This window comes from Rutidosis leptorrhynchoides, chromosome 11, assembly GCF_046630445.1.
Source record: "Rutidosis leptorrhynchoides isolate AG116_Rl617_1_P2 chromosome 11, CSIRO_AGI_Rlap_v1, whole genome shotgun sequence".
NCBI lineage: Eukaryota > Viridiplantae > Streptophyta > Magnoliopsida > Asterales > Asteraceae > Rutidosis > Rutidosis leptorrhynchoides.
The window spans coordinates 170,167,528-170,192,909 of record NC_092343.1 but is presented as its reverse complement, the minus strand read 5'-3'; the positions used below and the strand labels follow the sequence as shown (position 1 = coordinate 170,192,909).

General features: G+C 33.3%; 1 protein-coding gene and 1 long non-coding RNA gene across 2 annotated transcripts; one reads left to right on the top strand and one right to left on the bottom strand.

Moving 5' to 3' along the window:
* The first annotated feature begins 13,425 nt into the window (after positions 1 to 13,425).
* LOC139876603 (nucleoside diphosphate kinase B-like) lies at positions 13,426 to 16,018 on the top strand. The gene is made up of 4 exons (XM_071863944.1): positions 13,426 to 13,669; positions 14,138 to 14,186; positions 14,947 to 15,178; positions 15,768 to 16,018. The coding sequence occupies exons 1-4, from the start codon at positions 13,619 to 13,621 to the stop codon at positions 15,880 to 15,882; spliced, it is 447 nt and encodes a 148-aa protein (XP_071720045.1). The 5' UTR covers positions 13,426 to 13,618; the 3' UTR covers positions 15,883 to 16,018.
* A 556-nt stretch (positions 16,019 to 16,574) lies between these two features.
* LOC139877824 (uncharacterized) lies at positions 16,575 to 21,298 on the bottom strand. Its single transcript, XR_011768796.1, has 4 exons — positions 21,228 to 21,298; positions 19,857 to 20,585; positions 19,362 to 19,469; positions 16,575 to 16,772 (listed from the first exon to the last, which is right to left on the bottom strand). It is a non-coding gene; the product is annotated as an uncharacterized lncRNA (long non-coding RNA).
* Positions 21,299 to 25,382: the final 4,084 nt, after the last annotated feature.

Genomic DNA, 25,382 nt, shown 5'->3' with positions numbered 1-25,382 from the left:
TTAATTATCGTACTTTTTAATTATCGCAAGTTTATTTTATCGCACTTTTATTATTCGCAATTTCATTATCGTTATTTACTTTACGCTTTAATTTAAGTCTTGTATTTATTTTTAATATTTTACATTTGGTTTTAACTGCGACTAAAGTTTTAAAATCGACAAACCGGTCATTAAACGGTAAAAACCCCCCCTTTATAATAATAATATTACTTATATATATATATATATTTGTATTTTTATAAAAGTAAACTAATATAGCGTTAAGCTTTGTTTAAAGATTTTCCCTGTGGAACGAACCGGACTTACTAAAAACTACACTACTGTACGATTAGGTACACTGCCTATAAGTGTGGTAGCAAGGTTTAAGTATATCCATTCTCTAAATAAATAAATATCTTGTGTAAAATTGTATCGTATTTAATAGTATTTCTTGTAAAATTTAATAGCTATTTTATATACACCTCGCGACACATCAGATACACACATGCTCTCAAGGGTTTCACCCACTTCACTACAAACGCGAACACGCGCTCACAACCTAACGCCAAAGTTCGTTCTCATGGCTTAGTGGATTCATTTACCCTATCACTAAGAAATGCTTGATTGCACCAAGTCTTACGCCCTCGTCCATCAATACAAATGTCATCATAGGGTGTTTCCATTAGGAATGTCACCGGCATCAATACTACGTATTACCACTATGTATTCGTCCCCAGGGCGCGTTTCCACGAGTCAACGACTCAGGCGCTACCTTGGTGCACTATCATCAAAACCATCAACAAATCGAATCTTCACCGAGTTCACTTGAGTCTAAATAGATCTCGAAGCAAAGTTTAAGTCCCTAATACATACACGAATCCATCGGCACAAATAAACAATAATAAGGCATATTTGTACCAAAGACGAAAATACCTGAAACATCATCGTTGGACCCTTGCTCTCCACTGATCATCAGATAGTCACGCTCTAACCTCCTAACCCGATCTACAAACGATTCGGAACATTCTGACTTACGGTGCCCCTTCTTTTGGCAAATAAAGCACTTGATCGTGCTTAAAGGTACACTCATACAATCCCGTGCAAAATGACCCCGTCCTCCACACCGAAAGCACGTAGGCCCATAACCTGTCTTACTCCTCTTCTTCACTTTTTCAACACCTCCGGGCGTACTTCTCGCCCTTTTACTAGGAGCACCTCTTGATTCTAACTTTCTCTTACCCAAAGAGTGATCAGCAAATTTTGAAGCATGAGATTCAATCCCCATAGCTGCTCCTTCGTCACCGTCACCTTGAGGTTTAGGAAACCTCTTTTCTAACTCTTCCTTCACGACCTTAGGCACTCGGTCTCGTACCATCTCGGTCACTATTCCCTCGAACGACTCTTGGAGAACTTGCTTAACCTTGTTGGCGAAAATCAAGATATAGCGTTCAAACTCCGCCTCAATCCTTAATGTTAACTCATCCTTCCCCTCATGAATAGGCGCGTCCGTTCCGGTTCCATCTTCCGTCTTCATTCTCAAAGAATGCATATAGATTAAACAACGAATCGAAAAGGAACGACATACATATACCACACTACTCCATCTCGCTCAACAATCGTCGTACATTACTTGTTTGACACGATTTGCGCCAGTAACAATGGTAGCTAATCATTGTTACGCGAGCACGTCGCATTAACTTGCTAGTACAACGTCCATCTCGCTCGATGCTCGCTAAACATACCTAATAAATAGCGCATGATTAGTTACATAAACCTATGCACAAACCAATCCCGATCCGACCCAAAGTCCTACAAGTCCCGCATAGCGCACACACAAAAAGTCTAAGTCTAGGCGCCTATCTCAAGTCACCTAAATCCCTTAGACCATGCTCTGATACCACTTATAACAACCCAAACCAACCCGCGAACAAACCACGTGAAAATACAAAATAAAAAAAAAAAAAATTGCTGCACAGGGAACTGGCGCGGCGCGCCATTATTGTAGTGACCCGAACTTTTCCATGTTTATATATATTAATTGAGATTGATATTTACATGATTAAATGTTTCCAACATGTTAAGCAATCAAACTTGTTAAGACTTGATTAATTGAAATATGTTTCATATAGACAATTGACCACCCAAGTTGACCGGTGATTCACGAACGTTAAAACTTGTAAAAACTATATGATGACATATATATGGATATATATATATAGTTAACATGATACTATGATAAGTAAACATATCGTTAAGTATATTAACAATGAACTACATATGTAAAAACAAGACTACTAACTTAATGATTTTTAAACGAGACATATATGTAACGATTATCGTTGTAAAGACATTTAATGTATATATATCATATTAAGAGATATTCATACATGATAATATCATGATAATATAATAATTTAAAATCTCATTTGATATTATAAACATTGGGTTAACAACATTTAACAAGATCGTTAACCTAAAAGTTTCAAAACAACACTTACATGTAACGACTAACGATGACTTAACGACTCAGTTAAAATGTATATACATGTAGTGTTTTAATATGTATTTATACACTTTTGAAAGACTTCAATACACTTATCAAAATACTTCTACTTAACAAAAATGCTTACAATTACATCCTCGTTCAGTTCATCAACAATTCTACTCGTATGCACCCGTATTCGTACTCGTACAATACACAGCTTTTAGATGTATGTACTATTGGTATATACACTTCAATGATCAGCTCTTAGCAGCCCATGTGAGTCACCTAATACATGTGGGAACCATCATTTGGCAACTAGCATGAAATATCTCATAAAATTACAAAAATATGCTAAACACATGTTCTATATCTATATGATATGCTAACTTAATGATTTAAAACCTGGAAACACGAAAAACACCGTAAAACCGGATTTACGCCGTCGTAGTAACACCGCGGGCTGTTTTGGGTTAGTTAATTAAAAACTATGATAAACTTTGATTTAAAAGTTGTTATTCTGAGAAAATGATTGTTATTATTAACATGAAACTATATCCAAAAATTATGGTTAAACTCAAAGTGGAAGTATGTTTTCTAAAATGGTCATCTAGACGTCGTTCTTTCGACTGAAATGACTACCTTTACAAAAACGACTTGTAACTTATTTTTCCGACTATAAACCTATACTTTTTCTGTTTAGATTCATAAAATAGAGTTCAATATGAAACCATAGCAATTTGATTCACTCAAAACGGATTTAAAATGAAGAAGTTATGGGTAAAACAAGATTGGATAATTTTTCTCATTTTAGCTACGTGAAAATTGGTAACAAATCTATTCCAACCATAACTTAATCAACTTGTATTGTATATTATGTAATCTTGAGATACCATAGACACGTATACAATGTTTCGACCTATCATGTCGACACATCTATATATATTTCGGAACAACCATAGACACTCTATATGTGAATGTTGGAGTTAGCTATACAGGGTTGAGGTTGATTCCAAAATATATATAGTTTGAGTTGTGATCAATACTGAGATACGTATACACTGGGTCGTGGATTGATTCAAGATAATATTTATCGATTTATTTCTGTACATCTAACTGTGGACAACTAGTTGTAGGTTACTAACGAGGACAGCTGACTTAATAAACTTAAAACATCAAAATATATTAAAAGTGTTGTAAATATATTTTGAACATACTTTGATATATATGTATATATTGTTATAGGTTCGTGAATCAACCAGTGGCCAAGTCTTACTTCCCGACGAAGTAAAAATCTGTGAAAGTGAGTTATAGTCCCACTTTTAAAATCTAATATTTTTGAGATGAGAATACATGCAGGTTTTATAAATGATTTAAAAAATAGACACAAGTACGTGAAACTACATTCTATGGTTGAATTATCGAAATCGAATATGCCCCTTTTTATTAAGTCTGGTAATCTAAGAATTAGGGAACAGACACCCTAATTGACGCGAATCCTAAAGATAGATCTATTGGGCTTAACAAACCCCATCCAAAGTACCGGATGCTTTAGTACTTCGAAATTTATATCATATCCGAAGGGTGTCCCGGAATGATGGGGATATTCTTATATATGCATCTTGTTAATGTCGGTTACCAGGTGTTCACCATATGAATGATTTTTATCTCTATGTATGGGATATGTATTGATATATGAAATCTTGTGGTCTATTGTTACGATTTGATATATATAGGTTAAACCTATAACTCACCAACATTTTTGTTGACGTTTTAAGCATGTTTATTCTCAGGTGATTATTAAGAGCTTCCGCTGTCGCATACTTAAATAAGGACAAGATTTGGAGTCCATGCTTGTATGATATTGTGTAAAAACTGCATTCAAGAAACTTATTTTGTTGTAACATATTTGTATTGTAAACCATTATGTAATGGTCGTGTGTAAACAGGATATTTTAGATTATCATTATTTGATAATCTACGTAAAGTTTTTTTTAACCTTTATTGATGAAATAAAGGTTATGGTTTGTTTTAAAATGAATGCAGTCTTTGAAAAACGTCTCATATAGAGGTCAAAACCTCGCAACGAAATCAATTAATATGGAACATTTTTAATCAATAAGAACGGGACATTTCAATTATGGCCGCGCGGCGCGCCATTCGGGTCTGTCCGGAAAGTCTCAAAATGCGAAAAAGATTGACTAGTTCCCGACACTTTTAGACGAAACGCTTTTTACCATACATCCAAATACGTAAAACTAACTTGTTTCAAATATAAAATCAATGTTTTACAGGCGGGGCCCACATCGGCCGTTTTACGAGTTTAATACAATTTACGAGTTTCGACCACCAAAAGTTTAAGTTCCAAACTACACAATGAGCATGGCGTTTGGGATTAAACTACCCAACTATCGGTCAAACTTCAAGAGCTACTAAAGCCAAAAGCGTCCCCTAGCATCAAGCGGGATCTCTAGCCCAAAACGATGCCCTTACCCTTGTCCAAAACCGAACCTATAAAATGGTAAACAACGAGAGGGTAAGCAAAGCTTAGTGAATGCAATAATTATACATACATATATATAACCCATCTATTTGCAATCACAATTACCGAATACCTTGTACGAACTTGAAACTCAAATTAGCATAACATCATACCCGAAATACTTAACAAGTCGCACATTATCACAAAACCGCATTAGCATATACTCAACACAATATATTTAAACAATATGCCAAACAATCAACAATCTCAATATGGTTAACCATAACGCTATGGTGCTACCGGCTCGTGGTTCACACCATACGCAATTGAGTCATACTCGTTTATAGCGCTACCGGCTCGTGGTTCACACTCGATGCTACCGGATCGTGGTTCACATCTTAGTTTATAGTGCTACCGGCTCGTGGTTCACACTCGATGCTACCGGCTCGTGGTTCACATCTTAGTTTATAGTGTTACCGGCTCGTGGTTCACACTCGATCACACACATGTTATGGCACTACCGGCTCGATGGTTCATACCATAACACCCACAAATAAATACGTCATATACACATACGTATAATTACTCCACTCACCTTAGAGTCTTCGTGAAAGATAACCGAGCTTGCCACTTCAATGTAACGTACCTATTACATTTTAGCACATAATCAAACGCAAACTCAAGTTGGTCAACCGATCCTTTCACCATTCCAAAGCCATTTTGACCCAAGGCGCAATTTCAACCCATTTGAACCCTTAACCCTAATTTTGGGTCAACACACACCAAAACCCTAATCATTAACCAAGATGGGTTTAAAACACTTTTAAATCACGAAGTTAACTCATTTTCACACATGCAAGACCACTTAGGTCGTTAAAGACCCATTTGACCCATTTCAAGGTCAACACACCCATTTGGGTCATCCATGCCCAATTAACACCCATTTACATATCATTGAAGTGTTCTAGTACTTTAACTAACTAATTAGGTTCATAAACATAAATTAACACTTTGAAAACCCTAATTAGTTACCTTTGAGTCCACATGACCCAAATTCACCCAAAACCCCCAATTTACTAGCAAATGGGTTTTGTGTGCTAACTAACCCAAGCCCTAACCCTTAATACAATTAAAGTAAGAAATTGGGTTTTAGAACGTACCAACACAATCACTACGTAGCTAGCGACTAGATGAACGACTTTAAAACACGCACCTAGACCCGATTCAACCTCCTTCTTCTTTTAATGGAGCTTTCTCACTCTTGAAGTGCACTCTCTCTCTAAAATTGAAGTGGAGAAGATTTGGTGGTTGTGAATGGAGTAATGAAGCTCCCAAAACTGATCTAAGGCATTTAATTCGGCCCTTAAGTGTTTTTACCAAAATACCCTCAAAATATCTAATTTAAAAAAGAAAGGGGAATCTGTCGCAGGCAAGTGGCGCGGCGCGCAATATCACCAGGCCAGATTCTGACTTCTTTTTAAATGTATAACAAGAACCCCACTTCAAGTAGCTTATTTACACATGTGTACACAACAATTATTCGGGTCTTACATTTATGAGCTTTTAGCACAGAAATGAGTTGAGATTTTTCATTTTCAGTAAGAGAAGATGATATTATTACAGGTAATTCAGATTCACCATGTAAATAAGTGTATTCCAAATGGTTTGGAAGTGGCTTTAACTCTAATGTCGGTGGTTCTTCTATCGATGATTTGTATCGATATCTGTCTTCTTATTTTAGCATTTGAATTTCTTCTGTTGTTGGTTCATATTCATTAGCCATGAGTACGACTAACATTTCAGATTCATTAATTGGTTCAGTTCCTTCTCCTAAAGAACATACTCCTATTCCTTGTAATTCTGGAAATTCTTCTAACAATTCTGCATGTGAATCTATAGTTTGAATATAATAACATGTATCATCTGCAGATTGCGGTTGTTGCATGGCTCTATCAATAGAAAAGGTAACACTCTCGTCCTCTATACTTAGGGTCAGTTTCTTACCAAACACGTCTATTATTGCTTTAGCCGTGTTTAAGAATGGTCTTCCTAATATGAGAGGAACTCGAGAATCTTCTTCCATGTCCAAAATAACAAAATCTACTAGAAATACTAAAGTACCAACTTTAACTAGCATGTTTTCCATTATCCCTCTAGGATATTTTACTGATCGATCGGCTAGTTGTATGCTTATTCGTGTTGGTTTCAATTCTCCAAGGTCTAGTTTAGCGTATAATGAATACGGCATTAAATTTATACTAGCACCTAAGTCTGTCAATACTTCTATTGAACTAAGACTACCCAGAAAATATGGAATTGTTAAACTTCCTGGATCTGATAATTTTTCTGGTATCTTATTCAACAGTACTGCGGAAAAATTTTCATTCATAGTAACAGCCGAGAGTTCTTCCATTTTCTTTCTATTTGTGATTAGATCTTTCAGAAATTTAGCATATCTAGGCATTCCTGAAATCACATTAATGAAAGGAAGATTTACATTTATTTGTTTAAACATATCCAAGAATTTGGATTGCTCGGCTTCAAGTCTTTCTTTTCTCATTTTACTCGGGTAAGGAAGTGGTGGTTGGTATGGTTTAACATAAGGCTTAGCTTTAACTGTGTTATCTTCATTAACCTTTTCAACTACCGGTTCTGTTTCCTTATCTTGCTCAGGCTGTGGTGCTTGTGGAGTAGGAATAGCGTCATCAGAAATTACAGGTATTTCAGGTGGTTTAAGTGTAATACCACTTCTCGTGGTAATGGCTTTAGCCGTTTCATTCCGGGGGTTAGCATTTGTATCGCTAGGTAGACTTCCCGGTTTTCTTTCACCTATCAACCTTGCTAGGTTGCTTACTTCTTGTTCCAGATTTTGAATAGAAGCTTGTTGATTTCTAAATGCTTGAGCATTTTGTTCATTGGTTTGTTTTTGAGATGTGAAAAACTGCGTTTGAGATTTAACTAGCTTCGACATCATATCTTCAAAATTTGGCTTTTTATCATCGTTTGTGATGGTTTGTTTTGAAAAATAGGTCTTTGCTGATTATAAGTATTGTTAGATACTTGTTGATTGCTAGGACCTTGTTGATTGCTAGGACCTTGTTGGTTGTTGTATGGAAAATTTCAGTTATAATTCTGATTTTGATTGTAGATTGGTCTTGGCGGTTGATAATTATTTTGATAATTATTTCCAGGCCTTTGGTTTATATATGAAACATTCTCTCTTTGTTCCATTGTTTGTTCAATACTGAGACAATCTTTTGTCAAATGTGGTCCTCCACACTGCTCACAACTAATTCGTATTGAGCGAATATCTTTAGTCATCTTTTCCATTCGTCTCTCGACAGCATCTATCTTTGTGAAAATGGAATCAAAGTCATGGCTAGAATCGGCTCTAGCAGCTTTAGATGATCTAACAATATCTTTTTCTTGATGCCACTCATGTGAGTGGGAAGCAGTGTTATCAATAATTTTGTAAGCTTCAGTTGCGGTTTTCTTCATAATGGAACCACCAGCTGCTATATCGATGTCTTTTCGTGTAGTGATGTCGCATCCTTGGTAGAATATTTTTACTATTTGATAAGTGTCTAAATCATGTTGCGGACATCCTCTCAATAACTTTTCAAATCTTGTCCACACCTCATATAAAGTTTCATTTGGCTTTTGTGTGAACGTCACAATTTCTCCTTGAAGTCTTACGGCTTTAGATGCCGGAAATAATTGTTTAAGAAATTTTTCAACTAAAACATCCCATGTATCAATCGCCCCTTCAGGTAACGATTCTAACCAATCTTTGGCTTCTCCCTTTAAAGTCCAGGGAAATAACATGAGATATATCTGTTCATCCTCAACTTCTCGGATTTTAAGTAGAGTACAGATCCTATTAAAAGTACGAAGATGTTCGTTTGGATCTTCCTTCGGCGCACCACTAAATTGGCATTGATTAGTTACCATGTGTAGGATTTGTCCTTTGATTTCATAATCTGGCGCATTAATGTCTGGTTGAGTAATTGCGTGACCTTGGCCAGTGCGTTTAGCTCTCATTCGGTCTTCCATACTTAGAGGTTCCAGATTCTCCATGATTGAATTGGTTGAATCTGAATCACTAGAGGATTCTGATTTAATAGTTTCTTCCTCGACAATCTCTGGATGAGTGATTTGTGGTTCAGGATGAATGATTAGTGGTTCAGGATCTCTGAATTGTCCCTGAATATCCTCCGGATTCTCAATTGTGAGGTCGGGTTCAAAAAATGGGTTATCGGAAATTTGAATTGGAGTACTTGATCGACTAGATGACGATTCTTAAGAAAAATCAACAGCGACAATATTGGCTAGATGTCTTGATCTAGTTACAGGTGGTGAACGTATAAAAGGTGGTGAACGTTTTGCTCGGTGCATTCACTGAATATCCTATTAGTTATAAAAGATAAAAATTATATAAGTTATCAAATTAATAGACTTTTCTGCTTTTGCCCACGTTTCAAATAGCCAATAGATGCAGCAGGTAGAAAGGACCCTTTAAATCGGAAGCCCACAACTCGCTACTAACAAATCCAACTATTACTACGAACTAGAAAATTTTGGATGTCTATCAATTTAACCGCTTAAAATAATTTTTTCGTCGAAGTTTAAAGAAATTTTAGAAGAAATAGAAAATTCTATGTCCTAAAAACTAGAGCGTCGAAAAATAAGAAAGAAAAAGAGTGCGTCAAAAAACGTCGAAAAATAAAAGGTCGAAAAATAAAGATTGAAAAAAATAAAAAGAAATTAGCGCATCGAAACTTAAAAGGTACTAAATACTAAATATTAACAATTGCGTCTAAAGGTATTATAGCTTAAAAGGTATTCTAAATCCAAAACGGTAATAACTTAAAAAAACACTAAAATTTATAAAATATTAAAGCGATAAGCGACGTCGTAAAATTCCAAGGTGCCCTAAATCTTAATCTAAAGAAAAAGCACTTAAGGGATTTTACGGCAAAGTCTAAAAATCTAGAAATATAAAATAACTACGGCAAAATACTAAGTTACGAACTAATTACGAACGAAAAATTATAAAATTACACTTTAACGATTAAAAATATACAAAATATAAAAATAGGCTTAAAGTTATAAAAGTACAATTTTTTTTAAAAATATTATTTTTATATTATTATTTTATAAAAGTATTAATTTATATATTAATAAAACTAAATATAACTTAAAAATACAAAATAAATAAAACTAAAATTAATTAATATAATAAATAACCCTAATTAGGGTTTAATAATAATAATAATTAATAATACACCGTAATTAATGCTGTACGATGATCAATCCTTGCGTGTCAGACAATCTCATGCGGTCGCATGAGTTTTAGCCTACGGGTTCATGCGGTCGCATGGCCCAGATATTCAGATCACAAATTGGGCTGCTACAGTGTAGCCCGAATACTTTTTATATTTTTTTTCTGTTTTTAATATATATAAAATATTTATATAAATAAAAATTTATATTTTAAAAACTACCTATTAGTTTTTGTAACTAAAAAATACAAACTTTTTAATTTTTTTTTTAAAAAACGTAAAAATATATAGTAATATATATATATATATATATATATATATATATATATATATATATATATATATATATATATATATATATATATATATATATATATATATATTTATTTTTCTTTTTCTTGTTTTTATATTTTTGATATTTAAAACGTATTTTTACAAAAAGAAATTAAAACTTAATAAATTTTTTTTATAACGTTTCGCTTTCGGCGTTGTTTGTCCCCGGCAGCGGCGCCAAAAATACTTGATGTGCGTAAAGGTGTATACGAAATAGTTATATTTTTTGCTACGAAATACTATTAAATACGATACAATTTTACACAAGTTATTTATTTATTTATAGAGTGGATATACATAAACCTTGCTACAACACTTATAGGCAGTGTACCTAATTGTACAGTAGTGTAGTTTTTAGTAAGTCCGGTTCGTCCACAGGGAACTAGCCAAATTTAATGATATATATATATATATATATATATATATATATATATATATATATATATATATATATATATATATATATATATATATATATATATAAGTAATATTATTATTATAAAAGGGGGTTTTTACCGTTTAATGACCGGTTTGTCAATTTTATGTCTTAAGTCGCAGTTAAAACCTAATGTAAAATATTAAAAATAAATATAACTTAATTTAAAGCGTAAAGTAAATAACGATAATTAAAGTGCGATAATTAAAAGTGCGATAAATAAATTGACGATAAATAAAATGGCGATAATTAAAAGTACGATAAATAAAATGACGGTAAATAAAAGTGCGATGAAATATGAAATAAAGGAATTATGCTTATTTAAACTTCCATAATCATGATGTTTGACGTGTTGATTTTAGTTTATTACCATGGGTTAATTGTCCTTTGTCCTGGATTATTCGATATGTCCATACGGTTTTGTCCATAATAGTCCATCAGTCATAAATATAAATTGCGAGAGTCTTCGTCAAATTATCCTTATACCCGAAGTCAAATATTCTAACTAATTGGGGACTTAAACTGTAATAAGGTTTTAACACTTTATTATCAATTACACCAAGTGTCCTTGCATGTAATTCACCCCTGTTTTAATGAGTCCACTGACTATTAATCCATTCCCGTGTCCGGTCAAATGAACGATTATTAGTACTTATAAATTTCCCGCCCATCGTGTCCGATCGAGTGTATATGGTTATTTATTGTTACGTCCAATTGTAAATCTTTATATTAAATTAACGAACTATCATTCAATTAAACAAATATAAAGCCCATTAATAGCCCATAGTCTAATTTCCACAAGTGTCGGTCTTTTGTCCAAACCCCAATTATGGTCCAAAGCCCAATTACCCCGTCTTTAATATTTTAGCCCAACATCACGATTACTTCGGCTTAAATAAGCATAATAATAACTTAGCTACGAGACATTAATTTAAAAAGGTTGAACATAACTTACAATGATTAATAATAGCGTAGCGTTACACGGACAGAATTTCGACTTACACACTTACAACATTCGCTAACATACCCTTATTATTATTAATTAATCTTAAATTAAAATTAAAATTAAAATTATATATATATATATATATATATATATATATATATATATATATATATATATATATATATATCGTGAGAGAGAGAGATTGAATAATATGTAAACAAAACGTCCGAAAATTACTGAATTTATAGATGTGGCCAGCACTTTACTGCCATGCGATCGCATGGGTATAAGGCAGCAAGGCCATGCGATCGCATGGCCTGATTTTCCAGCTAACATTCACATGTCTAATAGTTTGCCGACACTTTTTATTAATATATAATATATATATATATATATATATATATATATATATATATATATATATATATATATATATATATATATATATATATATATATATATATATATATATATATATATAATTTTAAGTAATTATATATATTATATTATATTTATGCGCATAGTTGACATGTAATTTTAGGTCCGTTGCGTCGCGCGTTGAGAGTTGACTCTGGTCCCGGTTCCGGATTTTCGAACGTCCTTTCGTACTATTTAATATCTTGTACTTTGCGTTTTGAGGCTTGTACTCTTGTAACTTTTAGACGTTTCTCATCAATAATTTGAACCTCTTGGATTGTACTTTGTACTTTTGCGTCTTCAATTCGTCGAATCTGTCTTTTGTCTTCACCTTTTAATATTTAAACGAATATCACTTGTAAATAGAACAATTGCAACCAAAAGCTTGTCTTTCTTGAGGGATAATGCTATGAAATATATGTTCGTTTTTAGCATTATCATCTTTCCACGCATACAAAGGCATACCGGATAATTGAATCCAAGTCAACCTCTCATCTAAGTCAAAGTTCTTCGATAAGGGTTTAATGAAGTCCACCGTTTTAGCTTTGAAGGGGGATAGACATTCGAGGTGTCAGTGTGTGACACACACTCGGCTCCTTATAAATTCATGTTAAGTGTGTGTTTGACTTTAAAAAAGTTTTCCTAACCTTTTGGACGATTTGTAAATGTGTTACAAACAGGGCCACTCCAGAAGATTTATGGGCCTAGAAGGAGGTGGAGAAAAAGGCCCTTGGGCCCTAACGAATAATATAAACTATTAAAAAAAATCTTTTTCTTGTGCTAAAATGCTAGTGGACTTTGATTTCTATTTTTTCCCGAGGCCTTTGATTGTTATTTTTGGACCTATTGTGCTTTGTTTTCACTACCTTAGTTGTGTTTTCCTAGTTCTACGACTTCTCAAAAATTTCAATTATTATATCAATATATATATTGAAAAATTGGGCCCCTGAAAATTATGAGCCCTGATGGATCGTTCACTTTACTCCCCTCTGCCCCCCAGTTACAAATCTACACGAACATATAACGAGTTAACTGGTACATTACCTCACTCCTTTCCAATAATTACAAGCCTAATTGGGCCAAACAGTAAAAAACCCACATAAAAGAATATGCCTAGAATTTAGGGTTAGGGTTTCAAAATTTGACCCGTGTTGGACCAACCGTATGATATAAAATCATCTTTTTCTCTTCAAACCACCACCGTATATCTTTATCCCCTGTCAATTTCTAATCCAAAAAATAATCTTATAAACACTCAAACATGGAGCAAACTTTTATCATGATTAAGCCTGATGGTGTTCAAAGAGGCCTTGTAAGTCTTCTGTCACTTGTTTATTTATTTTTTATTGGAAGAAATTTTTTTGTGTGTTCTAAAAAATTTTGTTCGTTTATGAATTTTGAGTTAATCCCAAACCATCACTTTTAAAAAAAAAATATTATATTTTGGTCGTTTTATTTACAAATCTGTTATTGAGTTTAATAATTATAACTGGGTAGAATAAATATTTGTGTTTAATAATTTTTTAATTGAGTTTAATAATTATGTTTTGTGTTTTTATGGTTTTCTTGAAATTTGAATGAATTAAGAAACATATCGATCGTGCTCTTTTCACAAGGATAAATTAGAAAATTTTATTGTTGGTTACAATTTTTCTGCAACATGTTAAAGTTAGAAATGGATAGTGTTATTAGATTGGTTAAATTTGTTTTGTTTTTTCTTTTTTTAGTAGGATATTGATTATGTATTTCTAGTTTGTAATTGATTTGATTTTATTTATAGGTTGGTGAAATCATTGGTAGATTTGAGAAGAAGGGTTTCTCTTTGAAAGGTACAATTTTACTTGATTATTTGGTCAACTTATTACATTTACACAAAGGTTAAAGATAGTTAGGGACTAATGGGCCCATCAAGTTATGATGTATTATTTGATTTTGTTGATCATGTGTAATTAAAATTTGTTAGGAACATGTTTAAACTTCCTTTACCAATTCTATTATCCAAGTATGAATATGCAATATGCAAAATGCAAATTGGGATGTTGAACTATCACTTGGTTGGTGGTGTTGTTTAAAGTGATAATTGAGTGTTGAAAAATACAAAATTACAAACTAGATATGAAGATACTTTTAATTTAACATGGTAACCTTTATATATTCTACAAAAGCTTGTGTGGTACATTACCTCTTTATATGAAGATACTTTTAATTTAACATGTTCAAGAACTAGATATTAACTGTTTATTACTTTGTTTACATTTGATTATCAGTTTTAAACTAATTATGCATATTTTTTTGAACACTTTGTAAGAAATTATTTATTTGGAGCTATAAGTAAATGTTTTTTTTGGATGAATTATTGTAGCCAATTTATCCGTGATCACTACACATTATGCTTAGTTTTAATTTGTGCTCTACTTTTTGCCGGTGAAAAGGGTGAAAATTGATAATATATGATGAATAATTTTATGCTTCTAACTTGTTATCTTATTACATTTCCAAATTTTTTTAGTAGCTTAATAAATCAACTACCAAAAACTATGTTTTTGTCAGTCTACGCTAATTTGTCAAATATGATGTAATGTTTACTAGGATTGAAGTTTTTGACCGTTGACCAAACTTTTGCCGAGAAGCATTATGCTGACTTGTCCTCAAAGCCTTTCTTTAATGGGCTAGTTGAATACATTATCTCTGGGCCTGTTGTTGCCATGGTTTGGGAGGGAAAGAATGTCGTTACCACCGGCCGCAAGATCATCGGTGCTACCAACCCTGCCGAATCTGCCCCTGGCACCATTCGTGGTGATTTTGCTATTGACATTGGCAGGTATTTTTCATTGTGTAATTTCATCACTGATTTTGACTAACTGCATCTTAAACTGACTTGTTTGGTCAATGTTCAAATCTTAACGTGCTGGATGTTCTTGATTTTGATAGTTTCTCATCATGTTAGGGTTTTGTTTTTTGTCACGTTTTTATGTTATTACAGTAGTATGTTAGTCACTTAGTTGAATTTTAAAATCGAACACCGAAACCGAATTCAATTTCAATTTCAAAATCGAAACCGAACCGAATTTGTATCCGGTTCGGCTAAAACCCGAAAAACCTAAAAAAATTGTAATTTAACCAATATAATCGTAATAAATATATTTTAATATCGTATTTTGAATTTAAATTGTTTTTTTAAATTAGTACCTTAACATATACTCTAATTATTAGTTGAATTCGGTTTGAAAAGTGAATTCAAATTTGAAAACCGAAACTGAACTGAAAACCAACTTTTATCTAGTTTTTTTTTTTCGGTTTTCGTTTTATTCGGTTCAGTATTTGGGTTAATCTGTTTGAAACCAAATATTGAAAACCCCCTAGTTAGCCTTTTTTATGCATTCTTATAGTTTATCTTGTTTTATGTGTAGAAATGTGATTCACGGTAGTGATGCTGTTGAGAGTGCAAGGAAGGAGATTTCATTGTGGTTTCCTGAGGGTACTGCTACCTGGTCAAGCTGTGTTCACCCATGGATCTACGAATAAGTGTGATTTTATACTTATGAACACAACCACCCTTTACTGATTTGTTATGAGGGTGTAATGTATTGTGAACTGGTTTTGTGTTTTTTATGGATATTTGACATTGTGTGTGGAAGTTTTTAGCATGTTAATTTAGTTACCCATCATTGCAATTGGGTACTATAGGGTACGATATGATTTCTATGCGATGTTGGTTGTTTCTGGGTTTGTTTTATGGTAAAAGATGCGTTTGTGTTGTGTTGCTGTTACCGTCTGAGTTTAGAGCTTTAATGGATGATTAAGCCATAAGAAAGTGCGAATGATCATTTTCTTTGCTTTCATAACTCTCTTTATCATCCGTAGCTTTTATAATTAGTTTTGATTAACTTAGACCATTTGTAATGTTTGTGTGGGTGGGTTAACGATCCTCTAACAAGACTTGGTGGGCCCGAATTGAATTTGCAGTGTTATTTATATTTATGCTTTTATAATTAGTTTTGATTAACTTAGACCATTTGTAATGTTTGTGTGGGTGGGTTAACGATCCTCTAACAAGACTTGGTGGGCCCGAATTGAATTTGCAGTGTTATTTATATTTATACTAGTTGAAGACCGTGGAATCACGGGTTTTTTCAAAAGACTAATTATTAATTACTCGTAATTAATAAAATTAGTATAATAAAACATATATTTTCTTTACAATTATAAAACTAACATGATAAATTGCTACAATAAGGTGCCTTTTATGCACAAAGATTTGACAATCCTTTGCATTTAATTAAATTTATTGAATGTTCATATGCTAAACTGCTGCTATATGTACCAGTCATGACGTACTTTATAGAATTTCCTCAACTTTAATTTAACCACAATACCAATCCTGTTGTGTTATCTCAGCTTGGTTTAGCCACATTCTGCAATCAGACTAACAAATTAGCAATCCATAACAAAAGTTAATAGACACAGTTTATAACAAACTAAAAGGCAACAATTATCAAACTCGCTTGATCCACTCGTTTAGCCACAAAAACATACGGGTGAACATCTTAAGAGTTAATTAACTCACTTGACTCACAAAAACACGAGACATTATCACCAAGTCCATAAACAATCATTAGAATATATAAAAAAAAAATTATGGGTGAACATCTTAAGAGATTTAGAACATATCAATGATCATCACAACAAATCTATCAAAAACATATGGATGAACATCTTAATAGAGTTAATTAACATCTACCAAACGGAAAACATTGCAACATAAAAATTCAATACAACTTAGATAACTACTAAAAACCAACTAAAACTATAATTAAAAAGTTATTATAAGCGAATTACTACACGGGATTTGTATAATAACTAGGTTTTTGAGCCCGTGCGTTGCACGGATGTGTAAAAAACCGTGCATAAAATCTAATTTGCAGTTCATATTATATGTAAATAGCATACTAAAAGAATATGAAAAGTATAAGAATTAATTAAGAGCCCGTGGTATTGACAAATTTTAAAAATTCTTTTGAGTTTAATAGCTCGTGGTGTTGACAAATTTTAAAAATTTCTTTTAAGTTTAAGAACCCGTGGTGTTGACGACTTTTAAAAGTTCCTTTGAGTTTAAGAGCTCGTGGTGTTACAAATTTTAAAAGTGATTTTAAGTAGTGTTAATAACTTAATGTCTATAATTTTTTTTCTCACCATTAATAATCGTACAAAATTAATTGATTTTTTCTTTTAATATATAAATTATATACTACGTAATAAATTAATATATAAATTAATTGAATTTTTTTCTTTTAATATATAAATTATATACTACGTAATAATCGTACAAAATTAATTGATTTTTTTGAAGAATTATTTTTTTGAGTTTAAAAGCCCTTGGTGTTGACAAATGTTAAAAGTTTTATTGAGTTTAAGAGCATGTGGTGTTGACAAATTTTAAAAGCGATTTTGAGTGGTGTTAGTAACTAAATGTCTGCAATTTTTTTCTCAACATTAATATCTACTACGTAATATTTAGAGAAAATATGAGTACATTGAAAATTTGTCATGGAATCTAACGTTAGTAAAATATAAGTTATATTATTTTAGAATTATTATATACAATTATTTTTTGAATAAAAGTGTAACCCGCGAGTTTAATTTTAGAAAAGTTGTTCGTTATTTTAGCAAAATAATGGTACTCGGAGGAGTCGTCATGTATAATTAATATTATAATAGTTATATTTGCGTGTTCATAAATATTTAAGGACTTAAACTGTAAATTCAAATCACTTCTATATTTATTGCTAAAAAGAAATGCTTGTTGGTAGTGCATCGAAGCTCCGTGTCGAATACAATTTATTGTGTTTAGTTTGTAAAATTATTTCGAGTTGAACGGTGATGGCGGTAGAACCTAAATCTCGGCGAACAGAATGATAAATCCCTTAAAAATTTTGGTGGATTTTGTTTGGTGGGTTTATATTAAAAAATTATAAGTTAATATAATGTATTATAATTTTTATTGATAATTTTATAATATAATATGTCGAGACCGTTAAGTTAATAACACTTTGAAATTTATTGATAATTGTGCCTCTTTATATCAAAAAGCCATAAAAAAGAATGTTTTATATCACTTCCAAATTTATGTTAACATGCTACATTTCCGAATAGTCTGTCATTAATTATGGTATTGTGAGCCCGTGCTTATTTAGAATTCCGCTTATTCTACAATTCCGCTTATTTATTATGATTAATAATAAATAAATATATGGATAAGTTTTGATTGATTTAGAATCTCCTTAAATATAGAGTATATGATAATTACTATAAATTATAAGTTAACCACAAGCCGCCACATAAGCAAATTTAACCAGAATTAATAACAGACTGACACGTAGGATTATTGGCACGCGCTTTATAATAATGTATAGATTCTCAAAATCCAAACATGCAATCACAACATTCCAAGCACATAACCCAACTCAGAGTCGGTTTATAAGCTGGTTACTAAATGGGTCAAAACAAAATAAATTAAGTTAAAAACAAAAAAATGACCCTTGTTCATTTTGTGGTCATTCATTTCCAAATTAAAATTGCATACTCAAATACATATTACAAAAATTGCTTTATCCAAAACAGAAAACTAATACATATTACCAAGGTCAATGTCTTGTAATCATTAGTATTTAGTATACACCTTATATTAATTATTATGTTAATATAAATGTAGCTACAAAAACACCATTGATCAATTATATAGTTAAGGATATATAAATCACACATGGTGAATAACATAATCTAAGGATCAACACGTCCCTAAAAATGAACATGACATCCACCAACATTATGTAGAAAGTGTCTGGAGAATGTCAAAAGAACAATTTAATGGAATAGAACTTCTAAACCTACTCACCAACCTCATCAAATAGACTACTGATTAACATATGTATAAATCTTTAAAATTAAAAAACACTAAAATTAAGCAAAAATAAATGGTGTGGCTAAAAGAAGCAAGATTATACCTTAATGTATAATCATACCAAGATTATGCCTTAATGTATAATCATAAGCTGCCTCGATCCATTTTGTCATTGCTCAACCATCCATCTCGATCGATAACCAAGGTTTTTCTGCAATGTAAGCACGATCAAGAAATAAATAACTTAATCATACTCACCCATATTGCTACTCAATCCAAACATTCGACTCTCAATCTATGAAACTATCTGAACAATGATTAGTAACAAATATGTAAATCAGTTGTCTATTGTTCAAAATAAGCTTACAAATTTAAAGAAGTTTCCATAACCAAATAATTTTGTAAATATAAGTATAGTTAATATATCTATATATTGCATCTTCCAACTTCAAAGCCATATCTTAACTTTTTGTTGGATTATGCTAGCATAAACGTAGTTATGAAATCGATGTTGGATTCAAAAAGTTGATACATAGAGGTCATCTTCATTATCATTATCATTATCATTATTATAATGAATAGTATAAAGAACGCTTACCTCTACAGTAGGTCTCAATTGCAACTCCCAAATCAATACACTCCATTTGCCCTTTTGCTCTTTCAAATTGTGCACAAGCTCAATCTGTATTTTTGTTAGTCATAAAGAGATAATAAGTAATATAAAAGTTGTAATGAGTTATCTAATCTTAATGAATGAAGGAATCTAGTTCTATTGCTGATAAACCAAGTCCATCACAATGATCTTGGCTCATTGCCTCTTCAGTTTGACATGTTACTTTAAAAAATTTGATTCTTGTGTGTTCAGTTTTAAAGAGCTTGTGATACTGAACAGTAAATTACATGCCATCAAATTATAGACCATTAGGAGTTGCATAAAAAGCAAAAATTGAATAACTCTACAATCGAATAACTCGTCTTTATCGCCTCTTAAAGGATCCTGTGTAGTTGGCAGAATATCTACAAATCATGAGTATGCATATTCAAAAAATAATAATGTGCAAATACTATGACATCTTTTAGCCACTTTAATAAAATATTTCTAACTCAGTTGAACAAACAAATCAGTATGGAAGTAAGATTTTGACAGGGAGCTTCACCGTCAAAGTTACCTAAGTTCATTTAACACAAATAGAGACATTAAAATTTATACTTAAAACTATAAATACAAACCTAAAACAATAAGCACAAACCTTACACCGTAGCCACAAAATGTAGTCGATCTAGAAACCATGATCCAAATCAAAAGAAAGAAAAACAAATTCATAACCTAAATAAAAGTATGGAAAAAAGAAGTCAGAAAACAATTAAGAATTATAAACATGTAAATGCTAACCTTAAAAGTGTTGATATCAAATGAAATTTTTACTTAGACATTTGATCAAACACTTGGTATGCATCATATGAGTATTCATTAAACAAACATAATCTTAGACCCAAGTTAATTTATCATGAAACGTGGATTATTTCAATGCAACATGGATGTTTTTATAAGAAAGCAAGAATGTCATTTGACAAATAAACTGACCTTCTTGATGTAACAAAATACATGAACATAACAATTTTTTAATCATGAAATGATTTTGACAGATGTACTTTTAATTACACCATAATAATATCTATACAGAATCATGGGATAAAAAGACTTACATACACAATTCAAACAATCTAACTTTATACTAAGCTTTATTATTATTGAAAGAAGTTTAGATTGAATTAAAGAACTCTAAAAATGGCATATGAAAAACGAAGACATGAAGATCCATATATTTGAAATAGAGACAAAGAAGATGAAATGACCCATCAAATAAGTTCCTGCATTTTAAATTGACCCATCAAAACTTTGTTATTTGTCGGATGAAGATGACGAAGATTAAGAGGAGAAGAAAAAAAAAATCAAGATTCAAATTACCTGACGAAGATACTGCTCAAGGTGAGAAGTGAAGAGAAAGAGGAGGCGTGCTTTTTGTCTAGGGTTTTTTGAAGCCTGCAAAAGTAATAGTAGTATGGTTTACGGATAATAAAAGAGTAAAGACCTTTTTTGAATTTCCCAAAGTTCATAAAAAAACTTCAAATGTAGTATAATATTTAAGATTATTTTTTAATTAAAATATTACTTTTTATGACATCATGGCTTAAGATTTTTTCATTTTGTTTTTAATTTTTTTTTTAAGAAGGGAAATGGCAATTTAATGATGTCATCATATTAGCCTTTTATAATATAGTATAGATTGTATATATAAATATAAATAATAATATAAAATGTGTAAAGTGGGTTGATGAAGTTTATGATTGGGAGTGTTTAGTGAAAGGAATGTGAAAGGGATGTTAAAGGGTTTGTGGTGATATGTCAGTGAAAATGTTAGTGAAAGAGCTGAACGATTGCAAGTGGCTTAAGTAGTGTGATATTTTAGTGTAAAAAAATGTTAGCCTACGTTTATTTTATTGATGTGGTATATAGCAAAATATTAATAACATAATTAAATTAAATAAAATATATAATATCTAATTAAATTAAATGAAAATAAAAAGTATATATGTAACGACTCAACCCGTTATCCAACCGAAAACACGACCTAAAAAAAATATATTTTGATTCAGTGTATCTGGACGGCGTCCAATTATCTGGACGACGTCCAGCAGTGAAGACCAGGACGGCGTCCAAGACATCTGGACGACGTCCATATGAACTAAAAATTTCTGCTTAGTTTGTCCAATCCACGCGAGCGGAAAACCCGCTTCTCGACACTTTTATACGAAAAGGTTTTCACAACTCATTGATATAATTATAATTAAGATATTCCCACAATAAAATCGAGTTTTACAACATCGGGCCCACATGAACCCAAATTACGACAAGTGACCATTTCGACCCATTTTAGTTTAATACAAAACATAGACCGAGCATGGTGATTGGGGATACGCTACCCAATCCTAATCAAATCCAAAAGCAAGTCTTCTAAAGCAACCTACGCAAGTCCACTAGCCCCACACTTCCCGAGCCTCCGCCTCCGCGCAAATCTATAAAAATGTAAACAACGAGAGGGTAAGCTAACGCTTAGTGAGTGAGAATATACTACATACATATATATGCATAAAATGAACACGCCACACAAATAATCAAGTAGCACATACCGGAGCATCCAAGCATAAAGACAAGCTAACCTATGCATACCGTACAATCGCTATACAACAAGCTAACAATATCAACAATGTAAGTTCACCAATAACGATATGAACAACGCCATAGAGATACGCCCGGTGGGCTAGCTACCTCACAACAATACGACAATATATATAATGATAAAGCGTAAAACGCCCAAGGTTAACCCCTTAACCCAATACCGAAGTGAAGATTGGCCGAACTACACGAGCCTTAGTAAATCCGCATCCACACGAGACTACTATCTTCAATAACACAACAATATCGAGGTTGGCCGAACTACACGAGCCTTAGTAAATCCGCAACCACACGAGATCACTACCTCAATAAGATGACCGAACTACACGCGTCATCGTAAATCCGCATCCACACGTGATTCACTCTCCACATCAAAACCCACGGTCCCGGGATTATAAAATCCACATCATCGGGGTTATCCACATCACAACTCAATATCAACCCTTCGCCATTGGGGTTATATAATCCACATCACAACTCCATGATATAACGTACACACAAAGTGTGCACCTCGCCAAAGGTGGTCAACCAAAACGCACAGCCGTGCCAATTGGACCTATACACAAGTCCATCAAATCCACCTATATGTGAAGTGAGCTCTATAACCGAAAACCACTTTACCCGACCCGCACTCATCCTACACATACATATGCACATATGATATTAACACTCACCTTGTCGTCTTGATGAATGCAACCGAATAATCTGCAACTCGCCAATGGAAAGTACATATTCCATTATCACAATACAAACAACACACTTAGAGTGGATTTACAAACCAACTCAAATCGACACTTAGTGCAATTTCGACCCATTGCACTTCCAAACACCAAACCGTGTCCAAACCAACCAATAATCACTAACACAAGTGAGAATGGTCCTAATATGCCAATTAAACCCGAACACAAGTGTTAAACACTCGTCTTGCCCAATTTGGCACATAAACCCTAATTTTGACCCATTTCAAAATTAATCAACCAAATACTCCCAAAAGAGTTCCAACACTTCCATAATCACTAAACCTAGTGATTAAACCCAATATCAAAGCTTAAACATGGCCAAATCGTCAACCAACCCAAAACCCGCCAAGTGACAAGAATAACTAGTCACCATAAACCCACTTCCTCATCTAAAAGGGTTTCTCAACTAATCAAGCTCAAACCCTAACTTGAATATCAAATCTAACAAATGAAATTCGGAGTTTGAACTTACCAATACTACCACAACGTAGCCGTGAACGAGATGAACAATTTTAAAACCAGAGCTTTGGCGAGAATCCGACTCCTTCCTCTCCAAATCAAGCTCTCTCTCTCTCTCTCTCTAAACTCTTCTCTCTCTCTCTGGATGCAAGTGTGTGAGTGAAAAGAGGTGAAATGAGGATAAGATGGCCAATGGATCAGTTTTGTGGCTCATAAACCGACCCTCAAGTGAAAATACCAAAATACCCTTCATTAACTCAATTTACAACAGCTGGCACGCCAGTTCATCTGGACGGCGTCCCAATATTTGGACAGCGTCCAACTCTTCTTTACTGGACGGCGTCCCACAAATTGGACGGCGTCCCATTCAACATAAATAGGAAACAGCGTCTTACAACTCTCCCCCACTTAAACATGATCGTGTCCTCGCGATCTGCGCCACTTAACCAACCGGACCCATACTCCATGATCCTCAAACATGTGTTCCAATCCAACTTCCGCCTCATTTATCGTTAATCTCGAAGATTATACCACTTACTAATACACACGTGCACGCATTTCAAGACATGCAACGCACACAACATCCGAAAACTACTACAACGCTTAGCATACATGGAAACATCACGCGTTTCTTCCAATTCCTCTAGGCAATTCTTCCCAACGAATCACCTTAAACACTAAATCGTCGTCCGCAACTTATCAAATCCACAAATCCGAGCACTAGAACTTGCTCAATCCCTCACATCGGGAAAAACTCAACCAATCTCTTACCGAGATATCAATCCCTTAGCGTACCCTTGCCAAGTACGATGCTAAAAGCAACCAAGTCTCAACCTAAGGTCAACAACCCGAACGATGAAGACCGAACAAAACGAATCCTTACGGATAACACTTACCACTTAACATCTCTTGTAGTGCGCAATATGACCAATACGCAACTATAGTAACATCATAAGCAACAGCTAAAGCCGATAGCTCCCAAAATGACTTTGGCAACGCTAATCCCAAGGTGTACAAAATCGACTATTGTCACACCCGTAACAACATGTGAGCGAAACACGGCTATCGCATCACTAATCACACAACATGGTCCTCACGACCCCACCATTGTTGTATAAAACAACCAATAGTTCACAACACAAACCACATGAAGGCTGGCCGAAACTACACGCGCCTTAGTGAATCCGCACCACACGGGAGTCACTATCCCAACAGAATGACCGCATCCACACGTGTCATTGTGAATCCGAACTACACGAGACTCACTTCCCAATAGAATTACCACATCCACACGTGTCATTCTGAATCCGAACTACACGAGACTCACTTCCTCAATAAGATGACCGAAACTACACGCGTCATCGTGAATTCGCATCCACACGTGATTCACTTCACAAATCTCAACACAGGAATGGTACTCGCAATTCCCACCGGTACTCACATTTCCCGATAATGTTATACCATGCCGATATAACACTACTCCCAACACATAACCAAAATCCAAAGGGAACGATTCTCGCGAATGAACCGTTAGCCACGCAGACGCCACTAGTACGCATCACTAGTCCCTTGGGTGGTATCGACGCCCGAACTTTAAACCCACCCATCACACACGCTCTTTTGGCCTCAAACGACGAGTAGTGTAACATCACGCACTGCTACACCATAGTGAATCCAAACGGAATAC